Source organism: Marmota flaviventris, chromosome 9 (assembly GCF_047511675.1).
Source record: "Marmota flaviventris isolate mMarFla1 chromosome 9, mMarFla1.hap1, whole genome shotgun sequence".
Taxonomy (NCBI): domain Eukaryota; kingdom Metazoa; phylum Chordata; class Mammalia; order Rodentia; family Sciuridae; genus Marmota; species Marmota flaviventris.
The window spans coordinates 4,978,221-5,004,161 of record NC_092506.1 but is presented as its reverse complement, the minus strand read 5'-3'; the positions used below and the strand labels follow the sequence as shown (position 1 = coordinate 5,004,161).

The following is a 25,941-nucleotide window of genomic DNA, read 5'->3' as shown; positions in this document are numbered from 1 at the left end:
TGTGGAGCCAACTATTTTCAAATTAACAGCTTATTTTGCATCGGTGATCGTGTGTCCATGGTACACAGTTCAAAAGGTACAGAAAGCTAGGTGTGATGGCGCATGCCTATAATCCCAGTGGCTCAGGAGGCTGAGGCAGGAGGATCTGTGGGTTCAAAGCCAGACTCAGCAACTTAGTGAGGTCCTTAGCAACCCAGTGAGACCTTGTCTCTAAATAAAATACAAAATAGGGCCAGGATTATGGCTCAGTGGTGAAGTGCGCCTGAGTTCAGTCCCCTGCACCAAAAAAAAAAGGTAGAGAGTCAGACACAGGGCTGCCCCAAGCCAGGCATGGCCCCTGGAGGCACATCCTGTGGTGGGTCCTTTTGGTGTCCCCTTGAGGTAATCTGTATGTAGGCAAGGCACATATTTTCCCTGCAAAGTGGGTGGTTTTTTTTTTTTTTTTTTTTTACTTTTTATTTTGTGATCCTTGAAGATTTATGTGCAGTTGCAGGAAGTAATTCAGAGAGCCGCCTTCCCTCTGCCCAGCTTCCCCAGCAGTGACGTCTTGTGCAACTACAGGATAGTGTCCTAAACAGGACCCCAACACCATCCTCTGATCTTACTCGGCTTTCAGCAGTGTTCCATATGCACTTTGGAAAACCCAACAGGTTGTGCTCTGAGCCCGCCTGTTGCTACCAGCAGTGTCCACTGAGCTTCCTGGAGGCCCAGCCATGGTGTGCCCCGTACGTGGCTCCATGTTATCCCCTTAACCCCCGGAATGCTGTTGGAATCCTCATGTGAGGAGGCTGAGGAGCTCAGTGACTCTAGCCTGGTGGGCCCTTGGCAGGGGGAATCTGCCAGCCTGCCTGATTCCCTGTCACCCCCGACTGCTCTCCTGCTCCTGAAGCTGCTGCGTCACAGGCAGGGCTGTCTTGTTCTCTGGGCCCAAATCCTGACAGGTGGCAAGCCCCTCCCATAGAGACCAATTGAACATTCTTGCCAAGCAGCCTCCCTGGGATAGTCCCTCTTCCTGCCAGCAGAGGGCCACACCAGCCAGATTGGCCTTTGCAAACTCACCGTCCTGCAGTCTGTTGTAGGGTACAGTGGTGTCTTGCTGAAATCTTGTATTTCTTTTTTTTTTTTTGGGGGGGGGTCCAAACTTGTAAATTTTGTGTTTATTATTAACAAAGTTATGACGTCCCTTTGCACATTCTGCTTTAATCACACCCAGGGGATGGGCTGTCTGTGGAACTCCACGCAGTCCTGCTGGTTGTGGCAGCGATAAGGAACATGATTAAAGAGAGTCCCCAGGGCTGGGGTCGTGGCTTAGGGCAGAGCGCTTGCCTTGCACATGTGAGGCCCTGGGCTCGATCATCAGCACCACATAAAAATGAATAAACAAAATAAAAATGTTGTGTCCATGTGTGGAACTAAAAATGTCTGCAGAAGGCAAGAGCCTGGGGCTGGGAGGGGAAGGAAACAGGTTCGGGCTCCCTTAGTGCAGGGAAGTCTTGAATTTCTTTCCTCAGAAATGACTTCCGACATCTTTCGTGTTTTAAGAAGCTGTAGTTTTATTCCCTCGGCAGAGTCTGTTTGTGTCTTGATAATGGGCCCTGGGTGTCCGTAGGTGTAGGTTGGAGAGGTCTCCAGAGGCCCAGGGCTCTCCCCTGCTCTCTGCCTTCCTGTCCTCCTGATGTGGTCTTCCGTCCTTCGGGCGCACTAGCCGGGCCCAGGGAGGCGGGTCCTGTGTTCTTCCTTTGCTGCTGGCGTCAGGTGGACTGTGGTGTCGGGGTCTAACCAGGAGACAGAAGCCACGTGATAACTTGAGGAGAGAGTTCTGTGTGCGGCCTTGTGAGTGGGGATGGACACAGGGAACAGGCAGGTGGGAGTCACACACATGGGCTGGGTGTCCCCTGGGAAGAGCCTGTCGGGAGGGCCACCTCAGCGCTGGAAAGCCATGTCAACAACTCCTCACCTAAACCTGGTTCCTGGTTCCTGGGGCAAGTAGCACTTAAAGGATGTTGGGTAGAAACTCAGTGTGCCTGGGAGGCGGGTGTGCATGGACACGGACCCTCGGGCCTAGAGCCTGGACAGCTGCAGGAGGTCCTCTCTGCTGCTCCCCTCCTGGCTTCTGCAGTGAAGTCCCCACCTGACCCCATCCCCCAGTGTCGTGCCCTCCCCACTTTAGGGCCATTTCCAGGGAATCCCCAGGCCGGCTGTTTGGGCTGAAGAAGACCCACCCTAGATAGGGAGCAGGACCTGTGCCTCTTCTGAAGGCAGAGGAAGGGCCTGGGTGCTTCCTGCAGGGACGCACCACCACTGGAACAGCCTGTGAAGCAGGTCTTGGCCCCTTTTGGAGATGGGAACTGAGGTAGAGAGGCGTGGCCCCGGCCAGTGGCATCTGAGGCTGGGAAGTGGTGACGGGATTCTTGTGTTGTCTGATATGGAGGGCGTTGCTCGTCGTGCAGCTCTGGAGATGGGTGGTCCGATGTGCTGGCAGAGACATCTGCTGCTATTGGGGTCAGGGCCAAAGAGCGACCAGCTCAGGAACTGGGGTTCCTCTTTCAAGTCTCGTGTGTGTGTGTTCGCAGCTGAGTGTCGGGGTCCGGGCCGGGCGGCTGGTGGTCAGCAGGGCTAGCAGGAAGGGGGAGGGTCCCGGGCTGGAGACACACCGCTCTCCGTGGCTGTTGTCTCCCCTCTGCTTTTTAAGTCTCCCCAGCTCTGACCAGAGCCCAAGAGAACAGGGGATCCCAGGAAACACAGGGCCCAGGACAGAGCCCTTCATCACGAAGCAAGGACCCACTCTGGCAAGGCCAGGGGTAACCTATTGTTTCTCCTCAGATCCTGAACCCGCCTCCGTCGCCTGCCACGGACCCCTCGCTGTGCCACATGGACGTGTTCTACTCCTCAAACATTCCGGCCACTGCCAGGCCATACAGGTGGGCGTCCTCTGCCAGCCCCGTCTCATAGCAAGAGGCACCTTGGGCCCAGCCCAGCTGCCCTGGCTCTCCTGGCTACCCCAGGCTGCCTCCCAACACGAGGCCAGCGGGGCCTGCCTGCTAAGTTCAGAAACCAGTGGCCCTGGACGGGTTCCGAGCACCCCAGGGGGAACTCAGTAAGCCAGGACAGGGTCCAGGAGTGGTGGGCTTGAGGGTGCCACCAGGGCTGTTCCACCCCACCTGCTGTCACTGCAGGGTGGCTCATGCACAGGGGGCCAGGATTTGGGTTCTGGGGTCTGACTGAACCTGGTTATGGGACCCTGACCATGATGCCACCTTCTGGTGTCTCCATCCTTTGAAGGACAAATACATGTGTGCAAGCAGGTAGCGTGTCCCTGGCAGGGGCCTGTAGCATGGACTTCTGTTAGAACGACCCTTGCTCCTTATGCCTGTCCACCTGGGACAGGCTCAGGCGGACCTGACCCCCAAGCTGCCTACTGAAGGTTGTAGGCCACCCCTCTGGGTGCAGAGGGGCCACTGAGAGTGGCAAGAGGGTGTGGGTCTCAGCTGCTGTCTGCAGAGTCCAGTCAGAGCCTGTGTAGAAAGGGGTAAGCCCTGACCTTTAACCCTGTGGTTACAGCCTCACCCCCAGAGGAGCCACCTGTTAGGGCAGGTGGGATGGGCCCAGGCCAATGTAGAGACCAGGGCTCTGGCACACCTCTGGCCATGTGTCCTCAATGTCCTGGTCCTGGAACAGCAGGGCCTTCTGAGGTTCCACTGCCTGCCATCTAGTGGCCATTTCTGGGAACTCAGGGACTGGAAAGGCTTCCCGGCAGGGCTAGGAGGCCCCGGAACGGCAGCCTTGGCAAAGGCCCCCTTCCACTTCTGCCTGCTCTCTACTGGGTCATCTCTGTCCTCAAGGACCTGCAGCGCCCCCTGGTGCTGAGCATCCAGCCTCCACTGCCGGCCTCGGACTGTCACTGTCACAGCAGCCCCCGTTACTGTGCCCAGAGAAGTCATACTACACCAGACAAGCCAGCCCCCTAGTCTCCTGTCCCACCCTGTGCCTTTCTCTGGACCTCACCTCTAAGACATCTGCCACTGTCTGACTTGGCAGCATTTGGGTCCCGTGAGGTGTGTGGTCCTGCTGCCCTGGTTCTGTGATCCAGCCACTGGGAGCCTCAGCCGGACTGGGCTCTCAAACAGCCACGACCCTGCCCTGCACTCAGGCCAGGTGGCCTGATGCAGGGTTCCTGGGCCTCGGTTGGATGCAGGCAGCCTCTAGAAGGCCAGGGGACATCTCCAGGGTTGGACTGCTTTAACCCAAGATGCACCGTTCCAGGCCACTGGTCTCTACCAGTGACCACAGTGAGGTCATGGCCAGCAGTGGTGAAGTGCTTGTGCTTGTTGGGCACTGCTTCTAGCATTTTCCATGCAATCTCACTTAATCCTCACAAGCTGCTTAACAAATAGGGCTGTTTCTCTCTCTCTCTCTCTCTTTCTCTCTCACATACACACACACACACACACACTCTGTTTATCAGTGAGAAACTGAAGAGAGGTTGAGTTCCCGCCCAAGCTCAGCCTGGCGGGCTCTGCGGCCTGCCTGCCTGCCTTCCCTGTTAAGGCAGCCCCGCCTGGGCCTGGTTCCTGGCTCCTTCCCTGGGCTGGACTCGCAGCACTGTGGGTAGGTTGGAGAGGGTGGGAGATGTGCCCAGGCCACACAGCTGGGCTGGGTCCTGAGTCAGGCCTGCCTCTTCCAACACTTGCGAACAGATAAGCAAGGCCAGGGCCCTGTGCACGAGCCTCCTCCTCTCTGTCTGCTTTAGGCCCTACATCATTCGAGGCATGGCGCCCCCAGCGACACCCTGCAGCACGGACGTGTGTGACAGCGACTACAGCACCAGCCGCTGGAAGGCCAGCAAGTACTACCTGGATTTGAACTCGGACTCAGACCCCTACCCGCCCCCACCCACGCCCCATAGCCAGTACCTGTCAGCGGAGGACAGCTGCCCGCCCTCGCCCGTCACTGAGCGGAGTTACTGCCACCTCTTCCCGCCCCCTCCGTCCCCCTGCACGGACTCATCCTGACCTCGGCTGGCCCACCCCAGCCTCTCTGTGCCCCTGTAAATATTTTTAAATATGAACAAAGAAAAAATATATTTTATGATTTAAAAAATAAATATAATTGGGATTTTAAAACATGAGAAATGTGAACAGTGATGGGGGTGGGCAGGGCTGGGGAAACTTTGTACAGTGGAGAAAATATTTATAAACTTAACTTTTTTTTAATGTAACTGCCATTCTTTTGTGCCCTGTGTGTTTTGAGTTGTGTCTCCCTGGAGCAAACCCTGACCTGTGGACGGCTGTTGTGCTTGCCTTCCTGTGTGTGGGTGTCCCACTGTCAGGTCCCCAAGGGAAGGTCCGAGGCCTTAGGCAAAGACTGGAGGCACCTGGCCACAGGCGGAGCTGGCTCCGTGGACTGGTCTGTGGTCCGGAAGCCTGATCCGCTCTGCTTTTGCTGTCCTTGGTTTTCTTTCCTGTGGTGCTGGAACCCAGGACTCCACACGTGCTAGCCTGGTGCTCTGAGCTACATACCTTGCCATTTTTATTTTGAGACAGGGTTTTACTGGGTTGCCCAGGCTGGCCTTGAACTCCTCTCGCCTCAGCCTCTGAGTACCTTGATTATAGGTGTATGCCACTGTGCCAGGGCTATATTTCCATTTTGCACAGGGACTTTGGGCTGTATCCTGCCCATGTTGGCTACCCTCTGACTTGTGAGCTGGCCCAGGGCTGCTCACTGTGATGGGGTGCCCCTACTGACCCCCCACCCCTGTGGATCCCACTAGACGGGAACTTCCAGCTTTACCCTGTATGAGGTGGGAGCCCCTGTCCCCAGAGGCAGTCAGCAAAGAAAGGTCTGTGTGTGCCCATCTGGCTGGTGCTAGAGGAAACAGGGTGAGGTTCAGTCCCTGCCCCTGGGAAGTCCCCAGTCTATAGAGGGAGGTGGAGAAATAATCTAGTTCCACTGAGTGAGGTGAGGAGGCTGTTCCGGTGCTCAAGGGCCAGCAGGAACAACCTACTCTGGAGATGAGGGAGGGAGTGACCCCAACCAGAACACCCAGGAGGTCAGGAAAGGACCATACTTAGCGCTGGATACAGCTCCACTGAAAAGCCCAGTCACCAGGATCTGGGAGAGGGGCCCAGTGAGTCCCCTAGTTCTCCAACAGGACCCTGAACTTGAACTCTCGACCTATGCCCAGGGGGCTCGATGTGCAGATGAAGGCGACACTGCCAAGTGAGGGGAGGTGTGAGCAGGACCAGCTGCAGCTTGGCCTCCATGATGAGGACTCCTAGGCACACTGCGGGTGTGGGGTGGCTGCCCCTCCAGGGGAGAGGCTGGGCAACAGCAGAGCAAGAGCCTGCCAGCTCCTGGCTTCCTGGGACAGACCTTTGGTGAGTTGTTCCCCCGCCCCCAATTACCAGGAGTCCCCTGAGGTGATGGTTATCCTGCAGTAAGAGGCAGGGTGACCTGATGGTGCAGCCTCTGAGTCAGAGCTGGGCCTGGAGGGTGGGGACCCACACCCAAGGTCCCTTTGCAGATAGGAGAGGTTGGATCTGCCTGGGGGCCTGCTGCACCTCTGCCTGGCTTCCTCCTCTAGGAGGGGTTCGGTGAGACAGCCTGGGCCTCCCTCCCCAGCTGAGGCTGGTAGCAGCTCCTTGGTAAAACTCAGGTGATGGACTGGCAGAGCCAAAGGGGTACCAGAGTTCCTAGGTCTAAGTCCAGTCTCCTGCCACCTGCCAGTGGCCTGCAGGATTCAGGCCCCTAAACATCAGGACTGCTGGTCTTCTAGGGTGGGCCAGGTGCCCTGAGGTGCTCATTGAGGCCTAAGTTCCAACCTGAACAGCCCAGCAGAGGTGTCTGCTGACTCAGCAGCAGGGGACTGCTTCATGGGGTCTCCCAGAAGCACTCTGGGTTGTTCTGCCAGCCAGCTAGGCTGAAAGCCTGCCAGGGAGGAGCAGCCCGAGCTGCCGACTCCTGGCCACCTGCATGGGCTGAAGACTGAGTCACGCTGCAGCCCTGTCTGCCCTCCCTGGCACTGGGTTGTTACCCAGTACCCCCAACAGACCCGCTGCATGGCTAGGGGTGCCTTCTGTGGCCAGAGGCTGTCCATTCCTTTCCTACCCGTGTAGTCAGCTGGGGGAGGGAAGGAACTGTCCGCTCACCGCCTGCCATGTCCATCTGCCAGCCTTCGGCAGGCCCTTCCTGCAGGCAGAGTCCTGCACTGAGCTCTGACCTGCTGGGAGGCCTAGATTAGCAGGTGAGGTCCCTCCTTGACAGCCCTCAGCCCCAGTGACAGGGCAGTCTGCAAAGCTGTCAGGACAGCTCAGAGAAAAACACCCTGGAGCCCCGGGGATGTGGTGTTCAGAGGATGGCCGACAGACAGGGCTTCCTGAGAGGTGTCTTAAATGAGGGGTGAAGTTAACCAGGCTTATTTACCTTCAAGGCAGCTAGCGAGCTAGATGGTGTCCCCTATTCATAGTTGAGGGAACACAGGCTTGGGAAACCAGAAGCAAAGCTAGGATTATTCTCATTCATTCTCTGAATTGTTCCTTTATCCAGTAAACATTACTAACTGCTACTCAATGTGGCCATCTGGCCTCCTCCCTCCCTCCCTCCACTCACCCCTGCAGTGACAGCCACCGCTCCCCAAGTTCCCATCACCCCTCCCTGGCCCTGTGGGATCTCCCCTGTGTCATCGGCTCCTTTCCAGTCAACCTGTCAGAGTGGACCATCTGCTCAGCTCAGCCCCCTCCAGCCCTCTCCCCAGGAGCGGTGGGGGCTCCCTGCCCGCCCTGCTTCTACCCCTGGGCCACAAGGAGGCAGGGGATAGAATCCTCATGGCCAGGGCTTGGGCACTTCAACGGCCAAGCAGGTCACCTGTCTGGGAGTCGGGCTTGGGTACCACTCAGGCTCCTCCTCAGGGGCACTCAGTCGGCTCTTCTCAGCCTTGGACTGAACCACACCTCAGAGACCCACCCTGAAGCCCCCTGCGGGCTCCTCTCTGGTGCTCTCCCAAGTCCCAAGCCTCTGCCTCTCTCCACCCAATGTCCTCTTCTCTTTCTTCCTGCAGAAGCAGGCTGCTGGCAGCCAGGAAGACACCCAGAATTCCCCTTGCTCCCAACACTGGCTCTCAGCGATCCTTGGTGGGGAGGAAGGTGCCTCCCCCTAGCCCAGGCTGAACTTGTTGCACTGACAAAAAAACAAAGAGAAACAGAGGGCTTCAATTCCCATGCCAAAGTGGGTCCACCCCTCAGCGGGCTTGGCTCCCCTCCAGCCTCAGCAGCCCTTGACCTAACCCAGCACCAGGCTGGACGGCAGCTCCTGGACACTGCCCAAGCCCTTCCGGAGCATGTCCTCTGCTAGGAGGCCCCACTCCAGCCGGCGGATCTGTGCCAGTCCAGGGGCGACTGGGCCCTGGCAACAGAACAAAAGGGAAGACAAGGTAGTATCTTTTTCTTCAAATCAAACTTCCTCAATTTAAAGTCTTTATTCAAAGCTCATCTTTACTGAGTGTATGTCTGAGTTAAAATGTCCTTTGATGAAATCATGGGATTTTTTGGTTTGTTTTAAAATTATTACTTGGTAGGGGCTGGGGCGGTACTTCTGTGGTAGAGCGCTTGCCTAGCGTGTGTGAGGCACTGGATTCAATCCTCAGCACCACGTAAAAATAAATAAATAATAAATGACAGAATACCACCATTTAAGAAAATTATTACTTGATAGAATTAAAATAGGGCAGTTCTGTGTCCCTCCACAGGGTTTTAGAGGTAGTTTCATCTACTGGGTACAAGGGTATCATACTCTTCTCTCTACTTCTGAGTATGTTTGAAAATATCAAAAACATGTACTTTTTAAAAAGTCTGGATGGACCGAAAAGTTAAACATTAAAAATTAAGCTAAGAAAGGATCGGGAGGGAAAGGGAGAGGGTGGTGACCCATATACTCCACAACTTTTAGGGTGTAGAGGTTGATCTGTGTGAATGCAAAGCATTCCCTCGCTCTAGGCCTGTCTGTGGCTCCCCATTAGCCACAAGAGAAGGGTTGACATCAGATACTCCCCCAGGAAGCCCTCCCTGACTGCAGTCCTTCCAGCTAGGTTAGAAATGCTCCATAATTGGTGAGTACGGGGTCACTTACCATGAGTGAAGTGTGTCATCTCATTTAATTACAGGGCACACATCTTTGTGACCCAGCTGAGGAGGAGCTTGAAGCAGACACTGGCAGATCCTCTGCTGATGGAATGAGTGAAATGGACACAGGAGTCCCTCAATGGACAGCACAGATAGCAGATTCCAGCCCAGCTGCCCCTCCTACCCTGGGGCCAGCCATCCTCTTAGGGACCAACTGTGGCCCGGGGCTCCCTGTAGCCTGTCTCAACTCTTTTGTGTCTGTGCGGTGTTGGGGTTCAAACCTAGGGCCTCGTGCATGCCAGGAAAACACTACCACTGAACTACACCCTCAACCTTGTCTGATTGTTTTAATTTTTTTGGTACTGGGGATTGAATCCAGGGGCACTTAACCATTGAGTTACATCCCCAGCCTTTATAATATTTGAGACAAGGTCTCCCCAACTTGCTTAAGGCTTTACTAAGTTGCTGAGGCTGGCTTTGAAAAACTTGGGATCCTCCTCAGCCTCCTGAGTCACTGGGATCACAGGTGATACCTGCTATTCTTGCTTGACTCTATCGTTTCTAAAGAATAGGCAGAACTTCTTCTGCCCAGGGGCCCTCCCTGGCTCCCACTGCCTGGGCCTAACCCCAAGGTTTCTTTGTTTGACTTGCAAGACCTCTGTAAATCCCTCCTGACCTGCTTCCTGTTCTCTTTCCCCAGACCTATGGTCACCCTGACCTTGTCCTCCACCAAATGCACTGTACCACCTGCTTTCCCTGGCATGCCCGCTCCCACCCAGGTCATCTGCCTGTATGTCCCCCTCCTTAACTGCATCAACTTGCCTCAGTTTTGACTGTTTCTTACTAGCTGTGTGATCTTGAATAAAGCCTCTAGCCTCTCTGAGCAGTAGCATTGATGTGAACAATATCTGTCTTTGTTTGCTGCCTCCCTAGATACCCAGTATCACTCAGGGCATGGACCCCAGTAGGTATTATCACCTGCACTTCACAGAGAAGACCAGGAGAATCAGAGAGGTCAAATCACCTAGCCCAGGTCACCTGGCCAACACGGCTGCACCTGGTGTCTGAATGCTTTACGGGCCTCCATTAACTGAATTGTAAAATGGGGATAATACTGTTTGGAGCTCCCCAAATGAACTCTTTCTAGATAGTCTGCCTCCAGCCACAGGCTCTGCTTAAGAGTGGATTGGTGAGGGTGGGGCATGTCAGCAGTCCCTAGGCCCTGGGATTGATCCAACCCAAGCTGGGCAGTTCCCCTGCCATTTGATGTTAGAGCTCAGAAAGCTTGAGTCAGTGAGGTGGAAGGAGCCCAGGCCAGCTGGGGCTTGTGGACAGGGGCGAGGGTGCAGAGAGATGCTGATCTTGGTAAAGGCAGCAGGTGCTCAACTCCTGGAGGTTCTGCCCTTCCCCTCCCCCAGCAGCCAAGCTCTGCCACATTACCCAGGGGTCATGGACTTCCTCAGGCAGCCCTCTAGTGCTGGAATGGTCGTCCCTGACCAACCCCACACCAAGGAACCCCTGTCTGAGGTGTGAGCCTTGAGGACTGGCATTGTGGCATGGTCCTTCCAGGCCCTGTAAGACTCAGCAGTCACTTCTGCCACTCCATCTCCCACTTCCTGCACACAAAGTCCCACTACGGGGTCTCTCTGCCAGGCCCCCAGATTGTTCACCTTCTTGTCACCTGCTGTTTCTTAGGCGGTGTGTGTGTGGGGCAGTTTCATGGGACCTGGGAGCCGCCCTCTAGGGCTCTCTGGTGTGAGTGACAGTGCTGTCCCTGGCAGGCAGCTCCAGCGCACCTAACTCAATTGCCCAGGTTCTTCCAGCTTTTGCCAGTTGGGTTTCGGGGGATGCGGAGAGTCCACAGGAACAGGGCAGGTTACTTGCAGTGGTAGGAAGTGAGCAATCCTCCTTGCCCCAGGCAGTTCGGGGGCAGGGATCCTGAGGTCCAGGACCTGGTCCTCACCTGAAAAGGGAACCTGGCGGGGAAACGGGCCAGATCATCAACCTGGAAGATGACTCGTGTGTCAATCCTTCCTCCAAATAAAAGGGACCCCCCCCCCAGCCCCGTTCTGTGTGTCTCCCCTCCCTCGTGAAGGTGGGGGGCCCAGCTAGAGGCATTCAGCAACTCCACATCTAGAGCCCACTTCCGGGGTTGCCACCTGCTCGGATACAGTGACCGCGGGAGGTGACCCCCTAGTAAAATGCGGCCGCGGAGAATGCGGGCATTGATCCCACCCCCTCTAACATGCTAAGCGAGCGCTCTGCTACTAGAGCTAATTCCCCAGTTCGGGAGCTTTTCGCCCCGGCGCGCACTGTCGCTCACGTCACCACCGGTCTCCTGGCGCTCCTAGCCCCGCCTGCCTGCTGCCACCTCGTCACCCCATTGGTTCCACTGCGCCCCGAGTTCCACGGCCACGATTGGTTTGGCTCAATTTAGTTTTAAAAGACAGTGGCCACTCGGATTGGTGGTCCGAAGCGTCCTTCAAGCAGAGACCCCGCTGTTGCTACGGCGTTGGTTGGGGCACTCAGACAGGCTTCTCCCGATTTCTGATTTGTTTCTCAGACTCCTGGGTCCTCGAGGTTCCGGATCCGTCAAGTCCATGGGAAAAGAATGCGACCCTCGCGCTTGACTGACGAGGACTCTCACCCAATCAAAGTGGAGGCAAGGGAGCCGCTGGGCGACCCAATAGGTTGTGGGGGGCGGGAGAAGAAGGCCAATGAGCGTGGGCCCGGGGGCGGGGTCAGGTCCGCGATTGGCTGTGAGGCGGCCGAGGGAGGGCGGGGGGAACTCCAGGCCTGCTTGATACGTCCGCCATTTTGGGCGCTGCGCTGATGGTGTCGGTGAGCGCCTTTCCCGCCTGAGCGCAACTAGCGGCGGGTCGTGGGCACCTCCAGGTAATGGGGGTGGGGGCGGCGGAGGGGGCCGTGGCGCGGGGTGCGCGAGCCGCGCGGGCGGGCGGGGGATCCTCGGCCGGGCCGGGCGGCGCGGGAGGGAGCGTCCCGGCCCCTTTCCCCTCCCCCCCGGAATTCGCGGCTCCGCGGGCCCGGGAGGCGCGGCGCCGAGCCCTTCCCCACGGCCTCGGCCGCTCCTGTCAGCCGGATCCCGGGCGGGACGCCGGGCGGCGAACTTCGCGCCGAGGTGACGTGCGCGGCCTTGGGCGCCGGCCGGGCGAGGCGCGCCGGGAACCGACTCCGGCCCGTGCCTGCGGCGTCGTCCGCCGCCCGGCCCGCTGCGCCCGGCCTCCTACCAGCCGGCGCCGGGCCGCCGCTCCGGGGAGCGCGTCCGGGCGAGGCGGCGAGTCGCCGGGGCCATTGTTGCACTCTCCTCCGGGAAACAAGTTTTGTGGGTTTCCGTGGGTTGGGAGCGCGCGGCACGCAGCCTGGCGCGGGGTCTGGGTGGCCTCCTCGCGGCTCCGGCCCCGACGTGCAGCTCGCGGTGGGCCCGCCCCGGGCCGCCCCGGCGAGTCGGAGCCCGCGGCGTTGTCCTCCTCGCGGCCCCGAGGACCTCCCTCTTAAAGAAGCCCATTCAAACTTGGAGCCCGCCGCTCGCTCGAACTTGGTCTTTGAGCTGTGGTGGACGGAAGGAGTCCCCGGGTGTCCCCGGCCCCGACGGCCTCCCTCAGGGCTCGCTGTCAGGTCCCTGGTGCTCGACGTGTTCTTTGCGGGCACGGGTACAGCTTTGTTTGTTTTGCTTTTACGCGAGGGGGCACTTGGGAGTTCCTTTCGTCCTCGCGGCACCCCTGTTGATGTTGCCCCACTTTGTTTAGTGAAGTTTACTTCGATTTTCCCTCAAGGTCATGTTGCCGGTTGGCAGCGAGTGGGAAAGGGACTCCAGAGTTTCAGCCACAGTAATGTGCCTTAAGTAGCAAGCCCAATATGCGCTGTCAGTGGTGCCTTGGAGCTTTTTCAATCTGGAGTTCCAGCGCCTGGTTCAAATCTTGGCCTTTGTAGCTCTGTGACCTTGGGCAAGTTTCTCAACCTTTCTGCTTCCTCTGTAATATGGGAATAAAAATGTGTCCATTTCATAAGTGTGTTCCAACAAATGCACATGTTCCACATGTGTCTGGATATATATGTAAATGAGTTAGTACATGTAAAGCAAGTAGAACTGTACCTAGCACGTAGAATCAGTTCAGTAATTAGTGGTTTTTATTACTAATTTAAATTTGGTTTTTAAATGTTTAAGTGTTTAAGAACTGATTCTTGGTGACTGTCTTTGTAAAGCTCTGGGTAGAGGCTGTGGATATAGCTCAGTTGGTCGAGTGCATGCATAAGGCCCTGGGTTCAGTCCCCAGCACCAAAATCAATCAGTCAATAAAAGCTCTGTGCAGTTTAAGGGTCACTTGGACTGCAGGAATGAACTAGAAGTTGTTACCATTTTTTGACAAGACAGCTTGTTGAAAAATCATTAAATTTTATTTACTGGGGTAATAAGTGGTGGCACTTAAGAATGTTTTCTATAGAGGTGGTTAAACACAAGCCATCAAGAACTGGACTATTTTTCATGTACTTCTGAGTGTGATTGGCCCCCATATCAGTAACTTTAGGGTTTCATAGTATTTTCCTGGTTGTTGTTGACAATTGAAATCTGCTATGTATTGAGATGTATATTTCAACTAAGATACAGGTTGAACATTCTTTAATGTGAAAGTCCAAAATGCCCTGAAATCTGAAACTTTGAGAAACTGATTTGAGGCTCAAAATTTTGGATTTTAGAGCATTTTTGATTGTTCATTTTTGGGTTATTGGTGCTTAAAAAGTTTTGGAGTTTCAGTTTTTGGAATAGGGATGCTTAACCCATAAAATCTGGCAAATACTCCAAAATCCAGAAAAACAAAAAAATCCGAAACTTTTCTGGTCCCAAGCACTTTGGAGAGGGATATTTGTTCTGTAGTTTAGGAAATAACTGTTGTTCTGAGTGTATGCTCTGGAGGCTATTCTGCATCTCTTCTGGTCAGGGAGTCTAGAATATTTAACGAAGAGGTCTGCTTGTTTAGTCATCTAAACTCGGGATTTTAGTGCCTGCCCTGTGCTCTTGGTACTTGAAACTGCTCTTCCCTTAGCGGAAGTTGATTGTGATATGATTTGCTTAGTTGCACTGGGGAAGTGTATTTTGATAGAGTGGGTCTTAAGTAGAGATGAGCATCTTGCTGGTGTAATTTATGCAAGGACAGGAAGAAAATTTTTGAGTTTAGAAGATAAGCTTTTATGTAAAGTATAGCGAACCAAACCAGTTAATTAGCCTCAGTTAACTAATTGAAGAATTGAGAACTGGCCTGTAGTTGGACAGGTGATTTTTGCCTCCCAGGAAACATTTGGGAATGTCTGGAGACATTTTTAGTTACTCCTCTGGTGTGCTTCTAGAGGGTAGAGGCCATGGCTACTGTTAAACATCCTACAGTGCATAGGACACCCTCTCTCCAATAGAATTATCCAATCCCAACCTTGGTAGTGTTGAGATTGAGAAACCCTAGAAAGATGATGGACTTGTCTGGGGTAGAATCATTTGGGACATTTTATGACCATGGATACTGGACTCCACCTCTGGAAATTTGTGGAAGGATTGAAAACTCAGTTTTATTATTTATTTATTTAAAATATTTATTTTTTAGTTGTAAGTGGACACAGTATCTTTATTTTAATGTGGTGTTGAGAATCGAACTCAGTGTCTCATGCATGCTAGGCGAGCACTCTATCACTGAGCCACAGCCCCTGCCTGAGAACCTAGTTTTAAAAAGCTTCCTAGACAATACGGAACTGCTGACGGGTTTTACAACCACTGTTCTATACCATAGAGTTGAGGTACTGTGAGATAACCTGATCCTTTGGGTGATCTGTGAGCTCTGTCTTTGGAGTACCTAGATCCTGCCTTGGAGGTTGTTTAGTTGTAGAGAGAGATGGTATACATACATACTTTTTGAGGTGCTTGAAGAATGAATTTTAAATTAAATATTAGATGAATTGATTTTAAAATAATTTTGAAACTTTTTCTTTCTTTACTCTTGAAAATATATTACCATATTATGCTGAATTTATCAGAACTGTCAGGTTAGGGCTTCCTCCTGTTCTGGATAACCTTATGCTACTAAAATTTTTGAGTTTTATCTTTTTTTTCATATTTTTTAGTTGTTGATGTACCTTTATTTTTTATTTATTTATATGGTGTGCTAAGGATCCAACCTAGTGCCTTACACATGCTAGACAATTGCTCTGCCACTGAGCCACAATTCCAGCCCCATGAGTTTTGTATCTGTTGTCTTCATCTTATCACTCAGCTGGCAGGTCTGTTTCTAGATCCCAAATTCAACTTTTTTTTTTTTTTTTTTTTTTAATACCTTTTCCCAGAGAGTTATCCCTGGATCAGTTTACCAGTTCTGCCCTTTGAGGGAGAGAGGGATATACAATAAATAAGCTTAACCTTTAACACAGTGACTGTGCTGTTTAATAAAGAGACTGGACTCTGACCCAGAAGGAGGATTTTTTTTTTTCCTTCTGGGGAGATGAAGTGCAGTAGTAGAGAGAGGAGCAGAGATTATTTTCTTGCTGTACTTAAAATTTAGATTTACTAGCTTGCTGAAAGGAAGAATTTAGGATGAAAACTATACAAGCTATGCTAAATGTTAATATTTGGACATATAATTTGGATATATAAAAGACAAGGTCATGGAGTCCACCCCGCCTTTTTTTCTTTTGCAGTGCTGGGGATGGAGCTTGGCCTTAAGCATTGCTAAGAAAGCGCATCACCAGCTGAGCCACACCCCCAACCCATGGAGGCACTTTCTGATTTTTCATTGTGAAGTTTGGCCTGTGTCTGTATTGAACTACAAGTATATGTTGACCTCATATACTTCTAATCTTCATCTTTTTGATCATCCAGTAAATTGAGCCCTTACTCTGCCAGAGGGGTTCACTGATAAACAAGCCCTTAAGGACTTGCAGTCTTGGGGGAGAGGCACACAATTACAAAGTAGACCATTTGCAAAGTTTTTTAGGATTATGTAGTTGGCACTCAGTATCTCAGTATCTCCGAGTTCTGCATCCTCAGGTCCACATGTGTGGGCTCAACCAGCTGTGGATTGAAAACACTTAAAATAAATTCCAGAGAGTTCCAAAAAACCAAATCTTTTTATTTATTTATTTATTTTTTATTTTTAGGTGGACACAATGTCTTTATTTTATTTTTATGTGGTGCTGAGGATTGAACCCAGTGCCCCGCACATGCCAGGAGAGCGCGCTACCACTTGAGCCACATCTCCAGTCCCCCAAAACCAATCTTAAATTTGCCACAGGCATGAAACTTGACTGAATCCATGTGAATGAAGTGTAGCCACTAGTCACTTTGCTCATCTTCAGTTTTTCTCCAACACTTGTTTGAGCATTGGTTTTGGGTGTCTCTTGTTTCCTCTAGGGTTAGGCCTAGGATGGTTGCATCTGAACTGAACATGTACGGACTCTTAATTCTTGTTATTCCATAAGCAATATAGTATGACAACTATTCATATAGCATTTCTTTTGTATTAGTTATAAATAACCTAGAGATGACTTAAAAGCATTCAGGAAGGTATGAGGTTATATGTAAACACTGGCATTTTACATAAGGGACTGGAGCATCCTCAGATGCTGATATTTATTGGCTCCGAGAGTGGGAGTTGCTGGAACAAGTCTTCCCTAACACTGAGAGTGTTAGTTGCTCTCAGTGAGAGACTCTAGGGCCACATGGAAAAGAGATTCTGTTTATTGATTGGTTGGCTAATTTCATTAAACTTTGGGTAGTTGAGATTGCTAGAAATCTGGCAAAATAATAAAATACCTGCCCCCCCCCCCCACCCTTTTTCATTTGTACTAAGTGGTAACTTTGACTTGGTTTTGGTGTCTTAAAAAGTGCCATTCCAGGGCTGGGGTTGTGGCTCAGTGGTAGAGCACTTGTCTAGCATGTGTGAGGCGCTGGGTTTGAACTTCAGCACCACATACAAATATAAATAAATAAAAGAAAGTTATAAAAAATGATAGAAGAATAGATATAAAAAAATGCTGTTCCTTCCATGCTGGTGAAGCTGCTTGGTAATGAAAAATAGGGTCAAAGTTTATTGCTCCATACAAGTTGTCCAGAGATCAGATTTGAAACAGTGGTGACTGTGTGATTCTGGAGCCATCAGAAGGCTTCAAGGTTCTTGCTAAACATCTTGAACATCCTGAAATGCATAGTGCTGGGTGTGGGGATGGGTTTTTTCCCTGTTGCAGTGTGGATCTGGGCTGACTGGCAATTGTTTTTGTGCCCTTTGACTTTGCCTTAGATTCTATTGTATTGGAAGTCCTTTTCTTTTACTCTCATTCCCTCTCCTTTATTTTTCTTCATTGGGAGAGAGATAGCTACTAGATAGATTGATAACCAGTTTAATGCAGGGTTTGAAGGATTACAGACTGACATCTGGATTACAGTTAGATTGGTTAGATGGTGAAGAAACAATTAAAAGGGCATGTAGCAGTGTGTGAAAAGACTTCTTACCATTATGCCTAACTGGGACATTTTATGTTAAGGAATTGGCAAAGAATAGAGGCTGTTGACTGCCTCTGTGTGTGTGTGTGTGTGTGTGTGTGTTGTCTGGGATTGAACCTACAGGCGCTCAACCCCTGAGCCAAGTCCCCATCCCTTTTTATATTTTATTGAGAGACAGAGTCTCTGCTGAATTGCCTAGAGCCTCGCTAAGTTGCTGAGGCTCGGGACCCTCCTCCCTAAGCCTCCCGAGCTGCTGGGCTTGTAGACTTGTGCCACTGTGTCCAGCCTTGCTTGTCATAGTTGGCTAGTATTGACCTGTTTTAGAAGTATCAGTGAAGATAATACATTTGACTGAATTTATACAAATAAAGTTTGATAGGTTCTGAATATCCGATGTAAGGAGGCACTGATGTTGTACTTCTCAGTGGTTCTTGTACCTTAGAAGTCAGCTGCCATGAAATTGTCCTCACAGGAAAGATGAGTGAAAGATTTGGTTTTAGAATGTTAGCAGAATTAAAAGGCTGCATAAATAAGAGGGTGACTGAATGCTGAGTCAGACTTGGAGAAAGCTGAGTGCATTGCTAGTTGGAGCTTTGGGTTCCCTGTACCTGGAGGTAAATCTTAGCAAGAGTACTGGTAGCAGAGACGCACTCTGAGAAGAGGAGAAAGGAGAGCTTGCCTGAGAACCCATGGCATCTGAGACTAATCAGGACAGGTAACACTAAAGCACGCTCTACTGTGGCCTAGTAGGTGGACCTTGCCTGATGACTTTGGCTAGGCCTTCAGTCCCTAGATGAGGGCAGTGGTAGGAGGAATGTTGCTGAGAGTATCGACTTGATTGGCAGTTGTGGCTTCCTTTCATGAGAATGATGGTTTGGGACTGGAACAGAACTTAAAAGATCGTGGATACTTGGAAAATTTATGTCATGCTGAAGAATGGACTCGGAGACAGCAGAAATCACAGTATTTATTTAGGTGATCCCTTAGGTGTGTACTGCCGCACAAGACCACAGTTTGTGTTGCAAGAGTGAAGTCAAAGCTGTTTATCACTGAGAGTTAAGAACACATGGTTAATTCCTAATTGCTTTTCTTTTGGTGGTAGTTCTTGTCAGTTGTCTTTATGTGGTGGATGAGGGGACAGTGACTCCTGGTTTTCTTTTGTTGACATAGAGATACCAAGGGTTTCTACTGACTTTGGACCATGAGCAGGTCTCATTTGCCTGTCTGTGAGTGAGACTCCTGCCCCTTCACTCTGAATGATCCCTTTTCCCATTGTGGATTTCTTATCCTTGCTTCATTGCATAACTGTAGGTGGATTCAACAGTCATGCATTTGGCATCTATCAGAGGCATAATATTTTGCTGCTAAGGTACTACCATGTCTCTGTTCTTAATTCCAAATATATTTTGGTAGTCAGGAATGCCCAGGTTCCAGCCACTGTGGTGGCATATGGCCTGTAATCCCAGCAAATTGGGAAGCTGAGGCAGGAGGATCGCAAGATTAGGCCAGCCTCAGCAATTCAGCAATTCCCTGTCTCAAAAAAGCAAAAATGCTTGGGGATGTAGCTTTAAGTTCTGAAGGAGAGACATGGAATATTATGGATCATAGAGAAACTTTAAGGCTAACTAGTTGCTCTGGGGAAGTACAGGGTAATGGCGATTTTGGTGGAGGGAGGTTTTGGAGTGAACGTTTATATGCAAGTTTTTTTTTTCCTTCAAATGATTATGTTATATACATGTTTTATTTCACATGTATGTATATATTTCTGGCACCTTGGATATTGTACAAATAACTCTTTGCTGTGAAGTCACATGTTATATAGAATGTTTTTTCAGCATGCCATGGTCATATGTGCCTTGAAAGATCAGTCAGTATGTTAGCAGATGATTGAGCCCTTTTGATTTTGTTCTTAGTATCCTTACACATTCCATACTGTGACCAAATAGTTATATTGAGATCTGCAGATTTTTTTCTGCAAAGGGCCAGTTGGTAAATATTTGAGGCTTTGCAGGCCAAATAGTCTGTGCAGCTCCTGGGTGGGCTGTGTGTGTGAAAGCAGCACAGCCAGTGTGTAAACTGAGGAAGGTAGCCGTCTTCCTGTGGAACCTCACAATCTAAATAGGTGGTGGGCTGGATCTGTCTGTGGCCCATAGTTTTCCAGTACTCATTCTAACCTTCTTTAAAAATTTGAATATTTAGTGAGATAAGGAGTATATATTGTATGCAGATATTCTTAAAAATTAAAACTGACAATTGTGTACCCACTGACTAGATTAAGAAATAGAATGTTGTCACTGCCTTTGGTTCCCTGTGCCACTTTCTTGTCTGCCTTCCTCTTTCTGAGCTCCTTAAGACATTTTATTTTTAAGGCTTTACTTTTATGGTGGTGTCATCTATGAGTGTACCTTTATTTAATAAGTTTTGCCTCCTGTTAAACTATACAAAGTGAGTCACTTTGTTCTGTGACTTTTTCCTTTTCAACATTGTTTTTGGGATCCATGCATTCAGTTGTTTGAGTACTGTGTCTTGGGTACTGTTCCAGTGCTGGGTATGTTAGCAGTGAGAAAAGCAGACAGAAGTCCCTGCCCTCCTGGAGCTTTCATTTTAGTGGGAGAAAGACAGTTAACAGGTGAGTGGAAGGTTCAGCTGCTATCTGGTGATAGAAGTAGGGAAAAGAAGTAAAGCAAGGGAAGTGGGTGAGTGGGCTGTTTGCAGATGAAATGCAGTGATCAGGTAGGCCTTGCTGAGAAGAGGTCCTGTGTAGAGGTGAGGGATCAAGCCCTGGGCCCACGGGTGGAGGCAGCTTTACAGGCAGAGGGTAATTTGTTGGAGGGGCTCTAGGAGGTCAGTGTGCCTGAAGGCAAGTGCCAACAGGGCGCTAGGGTGGGTCTCCAGGCCTAGGCCTTTGTAAAGATTTTGTTATTTTCTTTGAGAGGGGAAGTCAGTGTTTTGAGCAGAAGTGTGACATGGTATGGTTTCTTAAAGGTCCCCCTGTAGCTGTGTTAAGAATAGCTGTCCCTGTGCTGCTGGAAGGAGGCTAGAGGCTGTGGCACTGATCCAGCAGAGCATTCATGGCAGCTTGGACTGAAGGGGAAGGGGGTAGTGTGAAGTGGTTGGATTTTGGATCCTTCTTGAAGGGAGAGCAGACAGGATTTGCTGGCAGATTGGGTGTGGGTGTGAGAGAGAAGTGAAGGATGATACCAGGAATTTTTGCTCACAGTGGGAGTTGCCATTTGTGAAGAAGACTTTTGGAAGAGCAGGTTTTGGAAGTAAGATCAGGAGTTGTTTTTTTTTTTTTTTTTCTTCTTTTATTTAAATATTTTATTAGTTGTTAATGGACCTTTATTTATTTATATGTGGTGCTGAGAATCAAACCCAGTGCCTCACACGTGCTAGGCAAACACTTTACTATTGAGCCATAATCCCAACCCCAGGAGTTGAGTTTTGGACCTGTATAGTTTGTAAAGCTTTTAGAGAGCAGGCTGGAGATGTGTAGGATGAAGGTCTCTGGAGTTCAGGGGAGGGTTCTGGGCTGCTGATAGCAACATGAATCTTCCATGTTTAGATGACGTTGCAGTCTTGAGGCTGAGCCAGGGTGCCGAGGAAAGGAGTGCCCAGAAAGAGCAACCTTGGAAGTAGGAGGAACCAGGCAAGAGTGGCAGCAGTGAAGCCTGGGGAAGAGTCCTGAGAGAAGTGGGAACCTGTGCTAGATGCTACTGCCCTAAGGTCCAGTGTGGTGAGGGCTAAGATTTGTCCCCTTGTTACCACTGTTGACCGGTGACGAGTCCTTGCTTCCCCAATGTTGAAGAATAACACCAGAGAAGCACACCGAGGCAAGGTCAGAGTGGAAAATTAGAAGTTTATTAAAGGACAGCAGAAAAGACTTCTCCCAGAGGAAGAAGGGGACCCAAGAGGTGGAATCCATTGAAGGGCGAATGTAGGTGGGAAGGCCCGAAGGGTTGGGACACACGTGGGCCAAAGAAGTAATCTGGGCACTTCAGCATCTTCAAGTTTGCTGTTCATTAACATTTCTTTGGGATGGGCTATCTTCAAATCTGTTGGGGGCTGTTTCCTGGACTTCATTAATATTCTGAGAGTTGCTCAACTTTTCCTGAAATTCATTTTCAACATGGCCTCCATTTTAGATTTCACTCGATATTAGACCCGATTTACCTAACTACACTGACTGCCTAATTTTAAATCTGGCTTCACCCTGGCATTGGTGGTAGGGAAGTTAAGGATGACCATGAGAGCCTTCCCAGGCAGTGCAAGAAGGCCTGAAGTCGGGGATGGAGAGAGGAGGACTGCAGACACTGTTCTGTCAAGGGGGTTTGCCACAGGGATGAGGGGAGGCTAGGTTTTGTTGTGATGGGAGAAACCGCAGGGTTTTGTCATTTTGGTGGGAAATGAAGTAGGAAAGGTGACACTTGCTGGAGTCTGGGTCTTGAGAAGACATCAGGGACTAGACTGCCGGCCCATGTAGAGAGTTGGTGTCCATGGGTTTCTGTGTGAGAGGAGGGAAAGCAGATGCAGGGCGGTGGAGCAGTGGAGTAGTGGAGTGCAGGGACATTTTCTTTCCTGTTTTTTCCCTCTCAGTGAGAGTCTGGAAAAAAATTCTCGGCACTCAGTGAGGATGAGGGGGAGTTGGAGTGAGCCTGAGAATGAGGAGAGTGGGGAAAGAAAAGATGTGAATGGGAACCAGGCCTGGTGGTGCACCTCTGTCATCCCAACAGTTTAGGAGGCTGAGGTATGAGGTCATAAGTTGGAGGCCAACCTCAGCAATGTAGCAATACCCTGTCTCAAATTTAAAAAATAAAACAAAACAAACCCAAAAAACCTGATGATGTGGCTCAGTGGTAAAGCACCCCTCGGTTCCATCCCCAGTACCAAAACAACAGTAGCAGGAATGGGTTAGCAGGTAAGGTGGGTAGGTGACCTGCCTGAGCAGAGTGGCCCCAACTTGAAAAGCAAGACAGCACAGTTCTGTTGTTTCCCTGGAAGCCCAGCATGTGATTCTTCATTTATGGGGTTGTGGTTTTCCAAGCAAGAATGGCAAAGCAAGGGAGAGACTGGGAAGGGTGGGAAGAGATATGAGGTTTGTCCACAGTGACAAATAGAACTGCAGTTTATTCCTTTCCACTTTTGTGTTATATTTGAGGCTGACAGGGTCTCATTTTACTTGCCATCTTGTCATTGGCAAATAGGATTGTTTCCAGTAAGAGAGAAGGCTGCTGTCAACAATTGCTAAAGTACCTCTCCAGGTTGTAGGCTTTGGAGAGAATTGCAGAGTAGTGGGGTATCTACCCCTTCCATTTTGTTTAGGAGATGATGCAGCTTGTTTCTCTAAGCAGTTGCGTGGGATTCCACTGCCAACAGTGCTCATGTACAGTTCCACCAGCTCTTGGATTGTCAGACTTTTTTTTTTTAAGTTGTAGATGGACACAATACCTTTGTTTTATTTACTTGTTTTTTATATGGTGCTGAGGATTGTTTCATACAGACTGTTTCATACTTGACAATTTGGTTGTATTTTTTGTGGTACTGGGAATTGAATCCAAGGGTTTCTGCATGCTGGGAAAGTACTCTGAGCTAATTCTCCAGCCTTTTAAATTTCGTTTTGAGACAGTCTTGTTAAATTGCCAAGGCTGGCCTCGAATTTGGGTTCCTCCTGCTGAGCCTCCCAAATCTCTGGGATTATAGGTATGTGCTGGGATTACAGGTATCTAAAAAGTTTATATATAGGTTAATTTCATATCCTTGGAGAAAAATCTGCCCATATACTTTGCACTTTTTATTTTTATCTTTTCTCTGATTATTAATAAAGTTGAGCAGCATCTTGTATTTTTCTTGGCTATTTGAATTTTTTAAAATATATTTTTAGTTTTTTTTAATTGTAGCTGGACACAATACCTTTTATTTATTTATTTTTATGTGGTGCTGAAGATTGAATCCAGCGCCTCACAGGCGCTGGTGAGCACTCTACTGCTAGGTGAGCACTCTACTGATGAGCCACAACCCCAGCCCCGGCTATTTGTGTTTTTATTTTTGTGAAATGTCTGCCCTCTCACACTATTTGTGTAGCTTTTCTTAATTGTAATAATTCTTATATATTCTGATTTTTATTAATCATTTGTGCGACAAATACCTTTTCCCATTTTGAGGCTTATTTTTTCTGTATTTATAGGATTTTAAAAGATGATATTTATTAAAAGCGTAGAATATAAAAGTACAAAAGGAATTGGGTCCTTTTAGTCCTCTTTCTAACCTTCCTTCAACTGAGATAGATGAGTAAACAGATTTTTTATTTATAACTTGTTCTTTATTATTTTTTATTTTTTGGTGGGGGGGGTGGTACCGGGGATTGAAATCAGGGGCAGTCAATCCCTGAGCCACATCCCCAGCCCTTTTTTGTATTTTATTTAGAGACAAGTTCTCACTGAATTGCTTAGCGCCTTGCTGTTGCTGAGGCTGGTTTTGAACTTGAAATCCTCCTATCTCAGCCTCCCGAGCAGTTGGGATTACAGGCGTGTATCACCACACCTGGTTATCTAGTTATTTTTTAAAAGTTTTATGTTTTTTTCCCCCTCCAAGTCTTGCACATCTTTTTTTCTTAATGCTTTTGTGTATGTTTGGGAGTGGGGTACTGGGGATTGAACTCAGGGGTGCTCTGTCAGTGAGCTCCATCCCCATCTCTTTTTATTTTGAAACAGAGTCTTGTTAAATTGCCTAAATTGGCCTCAAATTACAATCCTGCCTCAGCCGGGATTATAGGTCTCTGTCACCATGCCTAACCCTTACACATCTTTTGTTAGATTTATTCTTTGGGTATGTTATAGCTTTTGTGCTATTGTAAATGATGTTTTTAAAAGTTAAATTTTCTGTTTGCTGGGAAATGAAAGTATAGTTGACTTATATTTGCTTTTACATGCAGTAACTTCTTCAATGTAATAAATGGCCTGTGGGCTCTTTTGGGGTTTTTATGTAGATACTCATCTCATTTTTGAATAATAACAGTTTTTTTTTCTTTCTCAGTAATCCTTAACTGTAAATGATCTTACATTCTAGGCCTGCTGCGCTGCTTGGGACAGCCATCACAGTGGAGAACATACATGGTAATGGCAGGCACCATTGTCAGCAGTTTCAAAGAAAATGGTTTCATTTTTCACAATTAAATGTGTGGGTACTTTTTCTTTAACAAGTTAAGAATGATAAAAGTTAGTCATGGTAGTGGTGCATGCCTATAATCCCAGCAATTTGGGAGGCTGAGGCAGGGGGATCAATAAGATCAGGGTCTGTCTTAGCAATTTAGGGAAACTTTGTCACAAAACAAGATTTTTTTTTTTTTTGAACTAGGATTTGAACTCAGATGCTCTACCACTGAGCTATATCCTCCGTTCTTTTTATTTTATTTTTAAAAATTTGAGATTGTGTCTGGCTAAGTTGCCTAGACTGGCCTCAACCTTGTCATCCTCCTGCCTTATCCTCCCCAGGCTTGCTCCACCATGCCCTGTACTATTTAACTTAAAAATAATGTTTAGATCATTAATTTTTAGCCTTTGTATGTGCTTTTATATACTTATATGTCACCCATATTTGAATAAAGTAGTGATTTCCTTTTAAGTACCACTTTTAGCTGTGGTTCATAAGTTTTGCTATGTAGAATTTTATCTTTTAGGTGGGAATGTGTTCATGATTTCTGTTATGAGTTCTTCTTTGTCTTTTTTTAATCCTTGTAATTTTTTTATACCTTGTTTTTATTTTTATGTGGTGCTGGGATCGAACCCAGTGCCTCACATGTGCTAGGCAAGTGCTCTACCACTGAGCCACGACCCTGGCCCCTTAGTCTTTGTTACTGATTGCTAACTTACTTTGTGTTAAGATGTGTCTAATGTGATTTTTGATTCTTTGAAGTTAGTTGAGGTTTGTTTCAGTACTTGGTTTGTGACAGATTTTCTTCAATATTCCACCTGTGTTTAAAAGAATGTTTCAGGTTTTAAGGTGAGGGTTTTTCATGTCTACCAGATGAAATACATTCATTGACTTCACATTGACAGTAATATCCTTAACTAGTTTTGTCTGCTTGTTCTATTAGTTATGAGCTGGAGGGGTTGTTAAATTACTTGGTATGGTGGAAGATTTGTCAGATTCCTGTAGTTCTCAGTTTTTGCTTTGCTTCTATAAGTTTAGAATTTTTGAATTGCCAGTGACTTACAGTTGGTCATTCTGTAAATCTTTGTCTCTAAGCATGTTTTTCCCCTTAGGGTGAATTTTGTCAGATACCACATTGCTATACCAAGTGACTTGATTGGTTAGTGTTTGCTTAAAATA

General features: G+C 49.0%; 2 protein-coding genes across 24 annotated transcripts in view; both read left to right on the top strand.

Moving 5' to 3' along the window:
* Positions 1-5,123, top strand: part of Lrp5 (LDL receptor related protein 5) — a 97,722-nt gene extending 92,599 nt beyond the window's left edge. For all 3 annotated transcript variants that reach the window (XM_027944051.2, XM_071615991.1, XM_027944052.3), the window contains 2 exons: positions 2,824-2,921; positions 4,751-5,123. In XM_027944051.2, coding sequence (XP_027799852.2) covers positions 2,824-2,921; positions 4,751-5,012 — 360 coding nt within the window. In that variant the 3' untranslated portion in view covers positions 5,013-5,123. The remainder of the gene's footprint in view (positions 1-2,823; positions 2,922-4,750) is intronic.
* A 6,778-nt stretch (positions 5,124-11,901) lies between these two features.
* Positions 11,902-25,941, top strand: part of Ppp6r3 (protein phosphatase 6 regulatory subunit 3) — a 138,560-nt gene continuing 124,520 nt past the window's right edge. For 9 of the 21 annotated variants that reach the window (XM_034636900.2, XM_071615985.1, XM_071615989.1 and 6 more), the window contains exons 1-2: positions 11,903-12,011; positions 24,679-24,725. The gene's annotated coding sequence lies outside the window, so the exon portion shown is untranslated. Of the gene's footprint in view, positions 12,012-24,678; positions 24,790-25,941 lie in introns of all 21 variants that reach the window. The other 12 variants (XM_071615990.1, XM_034636899.2, XM_034636898.2 and 9 more) reach the window with 5 other exon arrangements.